An 11,007-nucleotide genomic window follows, 5' to 3' on the forward strand; every position below is an offset into this window, starting at 1 on the left:
TTAATGATTAATTTACACAAGACACGAAAACATACAAAAGGGACGTCTTAAAAATAGTTTTTATTTTGCTTATCGAATGACAAGTCGATACTCTGTTGGACTGAAAATAGATGGGAGTTCTCATTTATAAATACATCCTCCACAAAGTATAAATAGATCTCAAATAGCTCTTTTACACATTTAAGCAGTTTTTCTATTGCCACATTTGACACTCACATAGCAGTCAGCACAAAAAAAAAAAAAGAAATATTTGGGCAAATTCTGGACAGGGATGCACAATTCATTGTAAATGCGGCACATTTGTCATATGCTTTTGTGTTCAACTTTGAATTTGCAAAAATTGTCGGTCAAATAGAAATTGCTGAATCAAAAATATTGTCAGAACATCCGTGTCAATGTTGCAGCTTCACCTGATGAATGGCGGATGAACATTTACTTGAGTTGGCAAAATACTTGCAAGAACGCAAGGTGGCACAGCTCTCAAGTGCCACCTTCTTCAGCATGCGAGTGTCACAGCGGTGAGTAAAAAATGTGATTTGACCGAAAACAGACGAGATGAAAATGAAACTTGTTTCACGGATGATGACAAGAAGCATATTTAGTGGTTTGACGTTTTCCTCCGGGAGCAAGAAGCCTCGCGAAAGGCAGACTGGTCGGTGCTTGCTGCGTGTCTGGAGAGCTATGAATGCAAAAATATTTACAATTTGTCAGCTGGGATCAAGGAGGGGCTTCCCATTACTCCATGTCATCCTCGTCAAAGATGGGGGGCTCGAAACTGCACACCTCCTCGTAGGTCAACCCTGCAAATCGTCAGAACGTCCGAATTTTTAAGGCAGCGCCAACGTAAACGCGCATCAGAGTTGAGGGCATGAAGACGATGGACATACGTTTCCACTCCTCGATCTCCAGCTCGCGGCTCTCAAAGCTCTGGTCGTACGGTTCGGCCTCGGGCTCGTCGTCGGGGTCGTGATACTGAGTGAAGTACGGGTGGGCCAGCGCCTCGGCCGCCGTGATCCGTTTGTCGGTGTCCAGAACCAGCATTTTCTCCAGCAGGTCGACAGCTTCATACCAGAGCGAGAGAGAACGGATGTTAGCACTCGAATCATTTTTTTGGAACGCGCTCAAATAAAATAAAAAATTGCAAAATTGTACACCCGAAATGAACTTGAACATCTGTGAAATGTGCAAATGTCGCGTCTCTATTTTGGCCCGGTTTGATACAGTGTTCCCCCCTCGTGTCACACTTGGGGGGTGTGCAGCTTTTGCAACCGGCCCAGTTTAGTACCTTGCGGATTGGCACCGATAAACACGTCAGCAAAATTCCTCTTGGGCATGTGCGCCAAGGAGCTGATGTAGTTTCTGGCCTGCGGGAAGAATCAAAACAGTTCCATCAAAGCTTCTCACGAGTCGCAACACGTTGTAAACATTCGGGTCCGTGCGCATGACTTCATGCTCCGTGCATTTTCTTGTCCCGACTCGCTTACTTCTATCAAGGGCTGCGTGAATCATCGATATTCGCAAATGGGCAATCTTCAACTTTATTGCTCGGGGACATTTATTTTTTTTTAACAATAATTGCGCAGTTCAAAAAGAGCTTTGCCTCGGCTAGGACGCAGACAAAGAGCAGACTCGCTTTCAAATGGGGGTTTTTTTCCCCTGAAAATTGCCAAAAACGCGCTGTGCGTTCATATGTTGGGAAAGCGGTCATTTCTCCTCATGGATTTCCACATAAAATCACCCCGGGTGCGAGTGTGAATGTTTGTCTTTGTGTGTCCTGCGATCGATTGGCTTGCGAGCAGTTCAGGGTGTCCCCCGCCGACTGGCCGGCTCATGAGGATAAGCGCAACGGAAAATGGCTGACACGGATGGAGCTGATGCGTTGGCATTGTCACCCGGTCTTCGCTGTCGATTGAAACATGATTGAAAACGATTTCGATACATCACCTTATGATGACCGAGAGCCAATACAAGAGCTTCATCAAAAAACAAAAAACCACATGAAGGTTTTATTCCAAATCGTTTTGCGGACCCCGAGCTGTCGGTGAACAACGGCTCGGCGCGCTCACCTCGTGGCTGGGCATCCTGTTTATTAGCGACGCCGGCGGCGTTCCCGTCAAGCGCATTATCTGCTGAAGTTGGTTTATGTCTACGAGGCTCGTGTCAAGGGGGAGTATAGCGACAGGGGCAGAGTTGGTTAGCAAAGCCTTTTCTGGAAGGGGGTGGGGGGGGGTTACACTGTCGCTACGCCGAGAAGCAAACGGCGCGCTTCGAAGCCGAAGGGACAGAACGCACGCAGGCAGAGGACAGAAGACAAGAGTGGGAAATGGCGCAAAGATGGCGTCCGCAACCATCAAAAACAGACTTTGGCTGGATTGGGAATCCTTCACTCTATCCGTACTCCCGAATGACTATCCGAGGGGCATTCTTTTGCGGTGCGCTATATCGCCAACCGCTCGCGGCCCGTTTGGGAGACACGCCTGCGAGCCGCGAGCAAATTTGCAGTGGTTGCCGGTCCGCGAAGAGGAAGAGCACGTACTTGTCTCAACCCGTCCGTCACACATAAAAAAAACAAAAACATGATTTTCTAATGATCGCACACCGACAACGTGGCTCGGGGATTTAGGGGCTAGTGAGCGATTCCCAAGAAAGCCTCTCTCATGTTTGATGATGCAATGCAACACATGCAGCCGGCGATGCGGCCGGCGATGCGGCCGGCGATGCGGCGCGGCGCCGAGCAAACCGCCTCGGCGTGTCGTCGGCAACTCACGGACTCTGAAGAAATTTTCATCAAGAGCTCAGGCCCCGGCGTTCCCACCAGCAGCATGATTAGCTTCAACTGATCAATATCTACCAGCATGTGTTCAAGGAAGACGCTGACAAACACAAGAACGGAAACCACGGGACCCGCTCGGGAGTTTTTTGGCCTCCTCGCCGCGCCCCCACCGCCAAACTGCTGCTTGATCAACGCGTCGACCGAGGAGAGGAGACGAGGTGCCTCGTACGGCCGCCGGGAGCGCACACGCGACAACTGCTCGTCTGCGACCACTCTCTCGGAAAAAAAAAATCATTCGTTCGCAAGCGATGGTGGCGTTACCCGGCTGATTCGATTCGTCATGTTGAAAAGCCCCGGGGTCGGGGTTGGGGGTTGCTTTTCACAATAAGGTGACTGTCCAAATTAAAATCCGGCATGGAGAAATCTTTCCGAGTCTATTCCCGTCGCAGCCGTTGAGGCCGTCCAGCGGTCAAGCACGTAAAGTGAAACCCGCAAGTGAAACCCCGACGTGAAGAAAAGTGAGGAAAATAGAGACTGCTTGCACCAAACACCCTCAGGCAGTCTCGCATGTGGAGGCAAAGGCGTCAAAGACAAAAAAAAAAAAAAAGTTTGGACAAAAGCGACGCCTACACGCAGCGGCGGCGGCTCTCCCATGTGAAGGATACGGTCCGTTCCCGGGAACAACGTTCTTCCTGTGAGAAGTTCCGCCATGATGCAGCCCACCGACCAAATATCCACTGCAACACGCACACACAAGCAAAAGTTTATCCATCAGACAAGTGGCTCGTGTTATTCTGATCGCGTTTTCATAACGTCACAATAAAGCCGTTGTGCAGTGAGATTTTTTTTTCTTCTTTTAATCCTTTGAGGATTTTGACAGAAGATGAAGTACCGCTACTGTCCACACGTTTACATCACATTGTTTCATTAAAACAAAGAGTAGCTGCAGTGATTTGTGGGCGTTATTAGTATCAAGTACAACTTTATTGTCAAATGTGCAACGTACAGCACAGATGAAATTTCCTCCCTCTTAAACAGACAACGAGAGGAGCCGCCGCGGGTGCCCGCGCCGTGCGAGCTGATTTCGGATTGACTGACTTGTGTTAGGGCCTCGTGCGTTTGGTTGAATTTCATGACGTCGTCGTGGAAATGTAAAACACTGCAAGTCAAAGTGCTAACTTTAAATGACTTTCCAGATCAATTCATGGTCCACTTGACCAAAAATTTGATGTGATTTTATTTTGTGTAATGCAGATTCACCACCCAAAAAATATATGGGAGAGAACCCTGGAAAAAAAATGTGCATATTCCATCGCAACCACAATATTGGGAAGTGGAAAAAAAATCGCAATTAGATTTCTCAAAAATTTTCAGATTCACACAAAAAAACAAAGGCTAGCTAGCCGCTCAACGACACATTTGTGAGAGTATCGATCCTGCGCCGTGATAAATTGTCATTCGGTATTTTACGACATGGATGTTTGATGGCACCCTACCGGTCATGTTGTAATGCATCCAGTTCAACATGATCTCGGGGGCGCGGTACCAGCGCGTGGCCACGTAGCCGGTCATCTCGTCGTTGGTGTGTCGCGCCAAGCCAAAGTCCAAAATCTGTGAGGCCAAGGGGGGTGGGGGGGGGGGGGGGGCTCATGACACACAGATACGTCTTTTGCTTCATTCAGATTATTTGCGGCGCGATGACGCACCTTCAGCTCACAATCCTCATTGACGGCCAGGTTGCTGGGTTTCAGATCCTGAGAAGAGGAAAAAAAAAAAGATTAGTTGTGCCAGGCCACCATTTGTGTCCTTTAAACTCATTCACTCCCAAAGACATTTTTCAACGTCTTTTCAGACTTGGTCGAGAATTTGCTGGTACTAAATGAGTTCATGTTAGTCACTCATGACTCAAGTAAATGTCGCTCGAGCAGGGCAATGAAAATGATTTGATCAATATTTGTCAGCTGGAGCCTCTTCTAGCACGCCCGCGACTCTCGGACGGATGCATTTCATATTGATGTCACTGGGCAGCGGGAGGAGGAGCTCCGAGAGGTCAGGTGGAGCGAGGCCATTTCCTGATTTGAAAACAAATCAGAGGCCCTTCAAAAAGAACTCGAAAAAAGGGACGCCAGAGTAGGAGTGATGCGCTCCCTCTCACGAGTATCAGCAGCAGCATTCGGGACCAACTGGAGACGCTTCATGGAGGACTGGCTGACTCGCAACGTATGTGACGACGGCATGAATGACTGTTTCCAAGTGCTCTTGAGAAAGGACAAGCTTGACTTTACACAGCTGCCTAAGTTGAAAGAAGCCGGCCTTGACGACGGCGCCAATTTGCCGCTCCAATTGTCTTTTTCTACTCCAGAGATAAACATTGCATGTTTGCTACTACCAAGTGCTCACACACACTACAAAGTGACTCCACGCCGTTGCACTTACTCTGTGAATGATGTCCGCCGAGTGGATGTACTGCGGAGACACAACGGAGATGATGTCCATTCATGCGCAGGGGCCGCTCGAGTTCCAATTCACCGCTGCCGAGGATTATAAAACGACCGAGGGGTAAAACTCACCTTCAAGCCTCTGAGGATCTGATATATGAGGAACTGCACGTGGTCGTCTGTCAGCTTTTGACATTTCACAATGTTGTTGAGGTCCGCGCCCATTAAATGAGTTACGAGGTACCTGCCGATGAATGACAGATTGAATGAATGCTTGGGACAAAAAAAAAATGCCCCAAACTGATTTGCCCCGCTGCTCTTTCTCACACAAAAGCAAAGTCAACAAATAGACAAAATGATGCAAAACGAATCATGAAGTACCCGATAAAGCGAATGTGTTGGTCAAGGATGAGGATGGGACTTTGTCATCCTTTTTTTCTCAGCTCACATCTCAGTGCTTGCGCACACCACTTCGTGACGTAGGGTCGCAGGAACACACCCCAACCGCACACCCGCTCCCACCGCCAAGTTCTGATCAAAGCCACTGCGGGGCCATCTAGAGGTCATTTACCAGACTGACAATCCAACAATCTCGATACTGACTGTGGAGGTGCGCAAAGCCCTTTATTAATATTTTTACTTAAAAATAAAACAAAGACACACTAAACGTATTTTTATATCTTGCCAGGAAATGTTCAGGTTTTTGCAAACGTATTTTGACATTTGTTATTGAATTGAGTTAAACAGCTTCTCGTTTGCAGTTCCACTGGTGAAAGGACACTCGGCTTCTGTCCTCTTTCATCGCGAACTGCTTTAAACAACAAAGCATATGCAGGAAAAGTGGTGAAGATAGCACGACTGTCCGCGTTTTTATCTTGCGTGTTGTGTTGTATTATTTTGTTATTTTATGTTAACTGCGCTGCGATTGGCTGGCGACCGATTCAGGGTGTCCCCCGCCTACTGCCCGAAGACAGCTGGGATAGGCTCCAGCACCCCCCGCGACCCTAGTGAGGATAAAGCGGTTCAGAAAATGGATGGATGGATGTTAACTGCGGGTGGCCGGTGGGCCAGTGGTTAGCGCGCCGAGCTCATAGTGCAGACGTCGCACGACGGCCTTCCTGCGTGGAGTTTGCATGTTCTCCCCGTGCCCGCGTGGGTTTTCTCCAGGTCCTCCGCTTTGCTCCCACATTCCAAAAACATGCACGGCGGGCTGATTGAACACTCGAAATTGTCCCTAAGTGTGAGTGTGAGTGTGAGCGCGGACGGTCGTTGGTCTCTGTGTGCCCTGCGATGGGGCTGGCAACCGGTTCAGGGTGTCGTCCCCCCCCCCCCCCCCCGCCAACTGCCCTTGTGAGGATTAGGCGGGTCGGAAAATGAATGGATAACTGTTCTTTAAAGCGCTTTGTGACAGCTGAAGCTGTTGTGAAAGCGCCATTATCAATAAATATGTCTTGTATTGTAAAAAAAAAAAAAAAAAAAAAAAGAAATTTAAAGAATGTGTCATGAGAGTTAGTCGAGAGTGAGTGCTGCGATCGTGACATATATCCAGAACTCTCAGAGCTGGCAGTGAATGAGTTTGAAAGAGAATGTCAATATAGCAGCTGTTGTGAAAGCGCTATATAAATCAGCATGTATTGTCTTGTATTGTAATATGGCACCTTAGGGGCGCACACATGATGGAAATATGCTGCATGAAAGACGCAACGGGTAGACCGTTTCATATGACCTGAACATGGTCTAATCATGCAGACATGATGGCGCAACACTCTGCTGTGCCGGACTGGAAATGAATGATTTCGAGAGGTCCCCGTCACCTATAGAAAGCTTCTCATGGCGGATTCTGTGAGAAAGCCTCGCCCCCAGCAGGCTATTTTTAGCGCTCGCAGAAGAGAGCCGACAACTCCTGCATGCCCATTTGACTCTTAGCAGAACATGCGGCCGCAGTCATAAGACCTTGATTAACTGCACAGGCTATCTTTTTAAGGAGCCGTCGTCGATTTCGATCTGAAAGCGTGTCTTAAAACGCGTGGCTCAAAATGTCCGAAGGATCAACACTTCCAGTGAACTACCCACTATTTGCATTTTTTTCTTTTTATCTGTGGGACCTAGCTTCATCGATTTGCTGAAAATGTCGGCAAATACTCTTTCTGCAATGCCATATGATGCCACAAAACGGCGCTAAAGCCAACAGGGAAGCAGGAATCGGTGTCAAGGAAGTAGTTCAGAGTGACACATCGTGATCAAAAGCTCTTTTTCTGTGACAGAGGAGCTAAGTTTCGCCTGGGTTGTTATTGGAAATGACGGCAAGTCTTTGGCGCATGTTTAGGTTTTTCTTCTGCTGGGTGGCTATTTCATGTTCAAAATCAAGTCACTCATTCTTGATTGCAATGCAAAGATGAGTTTGAGGGCAGGGCCGATTACCGATTTGACGGTCTGTCGTCGTTTGAAAAAAAAATTTTAAATCAAGGTTTCAATCAGTGCTAACGCTGGCTGCCGTCGGTTCTGAGCTCTATTCTTTTTGGAGGGAGATGTCAAAGCAGGGCACAAAATGTTTGCCAAGAGACAACGCACACACGGATTGAACTCTTAATGGGGGGGGGTGTACAGCTTACACATCTGAGAACTCCTTCAGAGAAGTGGCAGGGCTGAAAACGTCCAGGAGGCCGATCACCTGCAAATACAAGCGTCCAAACAAATCAACAACACAAGGCAAACAGGGAGGGAAGTAGGGCTGGTCGATATGGCCTTAAAATAAAATATCAGGCTTTGGTCACAAAAATTAGGCTCAAATTCAGTGGATTTGCAGTAAAAAAAAATTAAGCGTCACAAGTCCCATTTTGTGGCTCATACAAACACAATGAAAGGCAAGACTGCGAACATGCATGAATGTGGCACAACGTGCAGGAAGTATTTGGGGCTCATCTTATTTTTCCATCGATAACTTCCTCTGTGTTTGCCCCTCTGTTGACACGCGAGCACCTCCCACCAGAATTCCAATCGATGAGACATGGGGATAGGCGGAGAAATGAGGTGGGAGGAGCTATTAACGTTTTGGAAAAGTGTGATCATGTCGCTCCATGACGTCATTGCATGGGAACACGTACGAAAAATGACCCCATGTGATCATAACGTTACCAAACGACTCTCAAAAAAAAAAAGTACCCGCCATTAGCTCAACTTCAAAGAGCCACTGCGGATTTGCGGATTCCGACAAGTGTCGAAACAATCACGACAATGTGCCTGAAAGTGTCAGGCGATTCTCTGATGAACGACATTTTTATTACGACAAAATAAGAAAACTAATAGTCTCGCAATGGAGAAATTCCCAATTCACAGCAGCAAAGTTATTAGTAGACACAGTTGTTGTCTGCACGTTACTGGACGTAATAATCTGGCAATGAAGCTTCACATTGTGTCGCTGCCCTTGTTCTTACTCGCTGATACGAATCTATTAAGGCTTGCGGTGATTGAGGTTAGCCTGTAGTCATTAGCTTTTGGCTAACAACATATTTGTCCTCATTTTCAACCCGTTTGAGCAATGTGAAACGTGACATTTTTTGCTTAATATCTGTAACAAGTAGCGGTGTGAGTTTAAGGAGCTCGCATTCTACAAAGTTGGCAGCTCCGATAGCTATAGTATAGATTTCACTTATGGTGGGTGTGGTCTGAAACATAACTGCCCCGTTGGAGGAGGGATTGCTGTATTCAAAATGAGTTTTTTGAGGGATATTTAAAAAACCTTTCATATTGTACGATATGGTTTAAGCTTTTTGCCTTTCAACGTTAACATGCTCAAAGTTGACCAAAAATCAATTCATCACCCGGGCTTACAACATACACGGTGACGAAAGTCAAAGCAGCGGACTCACGTTTTCATGCTTCATGTGCTTCAACAAACGGAGCTCCCTGTAGGTGCGCTTGGCGTGGATGATGGACTGAAAGGGTCTGGAGAGCTTCTTTACCGCTAATTTTAGGCCGCTCTTCACGTCGTAAGCAGAACTGTCGGAAAACAAACATTAGCGCACCGCCCTTGACAATCATTTGCAGAAGGCACACCAGGTGGAAAAAAAAAAAATCCCCGAGCAAGATCAGCAGGAAACGTCAGGTCACTGTCTCCACACTAAAAACGTCACCGCTGCCGCGAGCTAACCGACCAGATTGTGTGAAACCACATTGCACATTATTGAAGTCCGAGATTAATCAATGCAATCATAATAATGAGGCATGTAATTACATTTCCTTTGAAAAAAATGATCAATTCATTGTTTTGGTTTTGAAAGTGTCACAGTGGAATAGTAACATCTGGGTCACAGTCAAGCTCAAGCTCAAGTGCAGAGTTTGCATCTCCTTCCCATGCTTAAGTGTGTTTCTCCCACCGCCAAAGGAGGGTCAACTAGTTATTACAATGTTTACAGGGTGGGTTCAATAAAAATACATGGGAACATGTCATTGTTTATGTGGTATTAGTTCAAGCAAACTGTGTTTATCGAATGTTGTGACTTAGATGAAGATCAGCAATTCATGCAGAAATCCAGGTCAATCCAAAGGGTTCACATACTTTTTAAAAATGTGTTTGTTTACTGCTGTATATATGCTACATGTACAGCACTTTGTATACAGCGGTGGTTGTTTTAAAGTGCTCTATAAATACAGTTGAGTTGAGTTTTTCTTGCGGTTGGACGCGCCCTGGCACTGACTGGCAGGCAACCAGCCGTCCATTCTTTGTCAATACCCTGTACCTGACCACAATATCATTCTTCCGTTGTATTAAAGCTATTTCATCCCGCAGAATGCACATTTGAATGCATTCGGAGCACTTTAATCAGGGCATCACAGCGTCAGGCTATGTGACGCATTCACATACATACATACGGTGTGTGTGTGTGTGTGTGTGTGTGTGTGTGTGTGTGTGTGTGTGTGTGTGTGTGTATATATATATATATATGTATGTATATATATATATATATATATACTGTATATATTTATATATGCGCGAGCATGGTCAGCGTTTCATTGAAGGTAAACGTTTTCTGATAACTAATGCTATCGGTGAAGACGTGCTAACGAGCTTTAGCACGGCGAACTAAGGCCTCATCGAAATGAATGGGCGGCGGAGGGGGGGCGGCAAAAGTTGAGTGGTACACTAAAAGTAGCATAAAGTTGTTTACCAAACGGATCCGTACGCGCCGGAGCCGACCGGAGACAAGTTCTGATAGCGCTCCGGGACTTCCCATATGGCTTTGTTGACTTCCTGCAGGTAAAACTTGGGTCTCTCTTTCTGCGACATTGCTGCCGACCACCGGACTGCCAAGTCGACTCACTTTCGTCTCGTCTGCAGCCGGACTTCAACTTCCCCAAAACTTACGAAACCAAAATCTCAGCGAGCTTTGTTTATTTCCTCCTGGCCGTGCGACAACTTGAAAGTTAGCCTTGTCCTCTTGCGAAATGTTGCAAAATCCCAGTTTGATTGCACGCACAGTCCTAAAACGTTCACTTTGTTTTCGATGCCTCCAGTCGCAACTCTGCCCCACTTGCAACACGGCGCCAAAGCTCGCGAGACCAAACGCGGAGCGAACGTGACCGAAACTCGCGCTGCGTTCAATTGTCACGCTGATTGCGGGAGATCGAAGGACCGCGTTTCAGTGCCGATACCGCAGTGAGTGGATTTACGACTCTAATTAGTTCCATGACTGTGCTTGAAATTCAAATCATCGATCTCACTTAAATCTTTGTCATTTACATTCATGGGAATGCAATCGATCCCATCCCAACGCAACAAAACACACACACACCACT

At 46.8% G+C, this 11,007-nt stretch overlaps 1 protein-coding gene across 3 annotated transcripts; it reads right to left on the reverse strand.

The window, feature by feature from the left end:
- Positions 1-41: 41 nt before the first annotated feature.
- On the reverse strand, positions 42-10,763 carry mapk14a (mitogen-activated protein kinase 14a). 3 transcript variants are annotated; one of them, XM_086113592.1, is made up of 12 exons: positions 10,380-10,763; positions 9,081-9,210; positions 7,824-7,882; positions 5,344-5,455; positions 5,210-5,239; positions 4,480-4,527; positions 4,270-4,384; positions 3,439-3,510; positions 2,067-2,146; positions 1,286-1,364; positions 888-1,061; positions 42-800 (listed from the first exon to the last, which is right to left on the reverse strand). In XM_086113592.1, exons 1-12 carry the CDS (start codon positions 10,496-10,498, stop codon positions 736-738), a joined length of 1,083 nt encoding a protein of 360 aa, XP_085969718.1. In that variant the 5' UTR covers positions 10,499-10,763; the 3' UTR covers positions 42-735. The 3 variants fall into 3 exon arrangements, with proteins under 3 accessions (XP_085969718.1, XP_085969709.1, XP_085969726.1); XM_086113583.1 differs by lacking the exon at positions 2,067-2,146 and adding an exon at positions 2,768-2,847; XM_086113600.1 differs by lacking the exon at positions 2,067-2,146 and having other exon boundaries at positions 3,404-3,510.
- Positions 10,764-11,007: the final 244 nt, after the last annotated feature.

Source organism: Hippocampus guttulatus, chromosome 1, assembly GCF_054856545.1.
Source record: "Hippocampus guttulatus isolate MCC_2025c chromosome 1, RoL_Hgut_1.0, whole genome shotgun sequence".
Classification (NCBI taxonomy): domain Eukaryota; kingdom Metazoa; phylum Chordata; class Actinopteri; order Syngnathiformes; family Syngnathidae; genus Hippocampus; species Hippocampus guttulatus.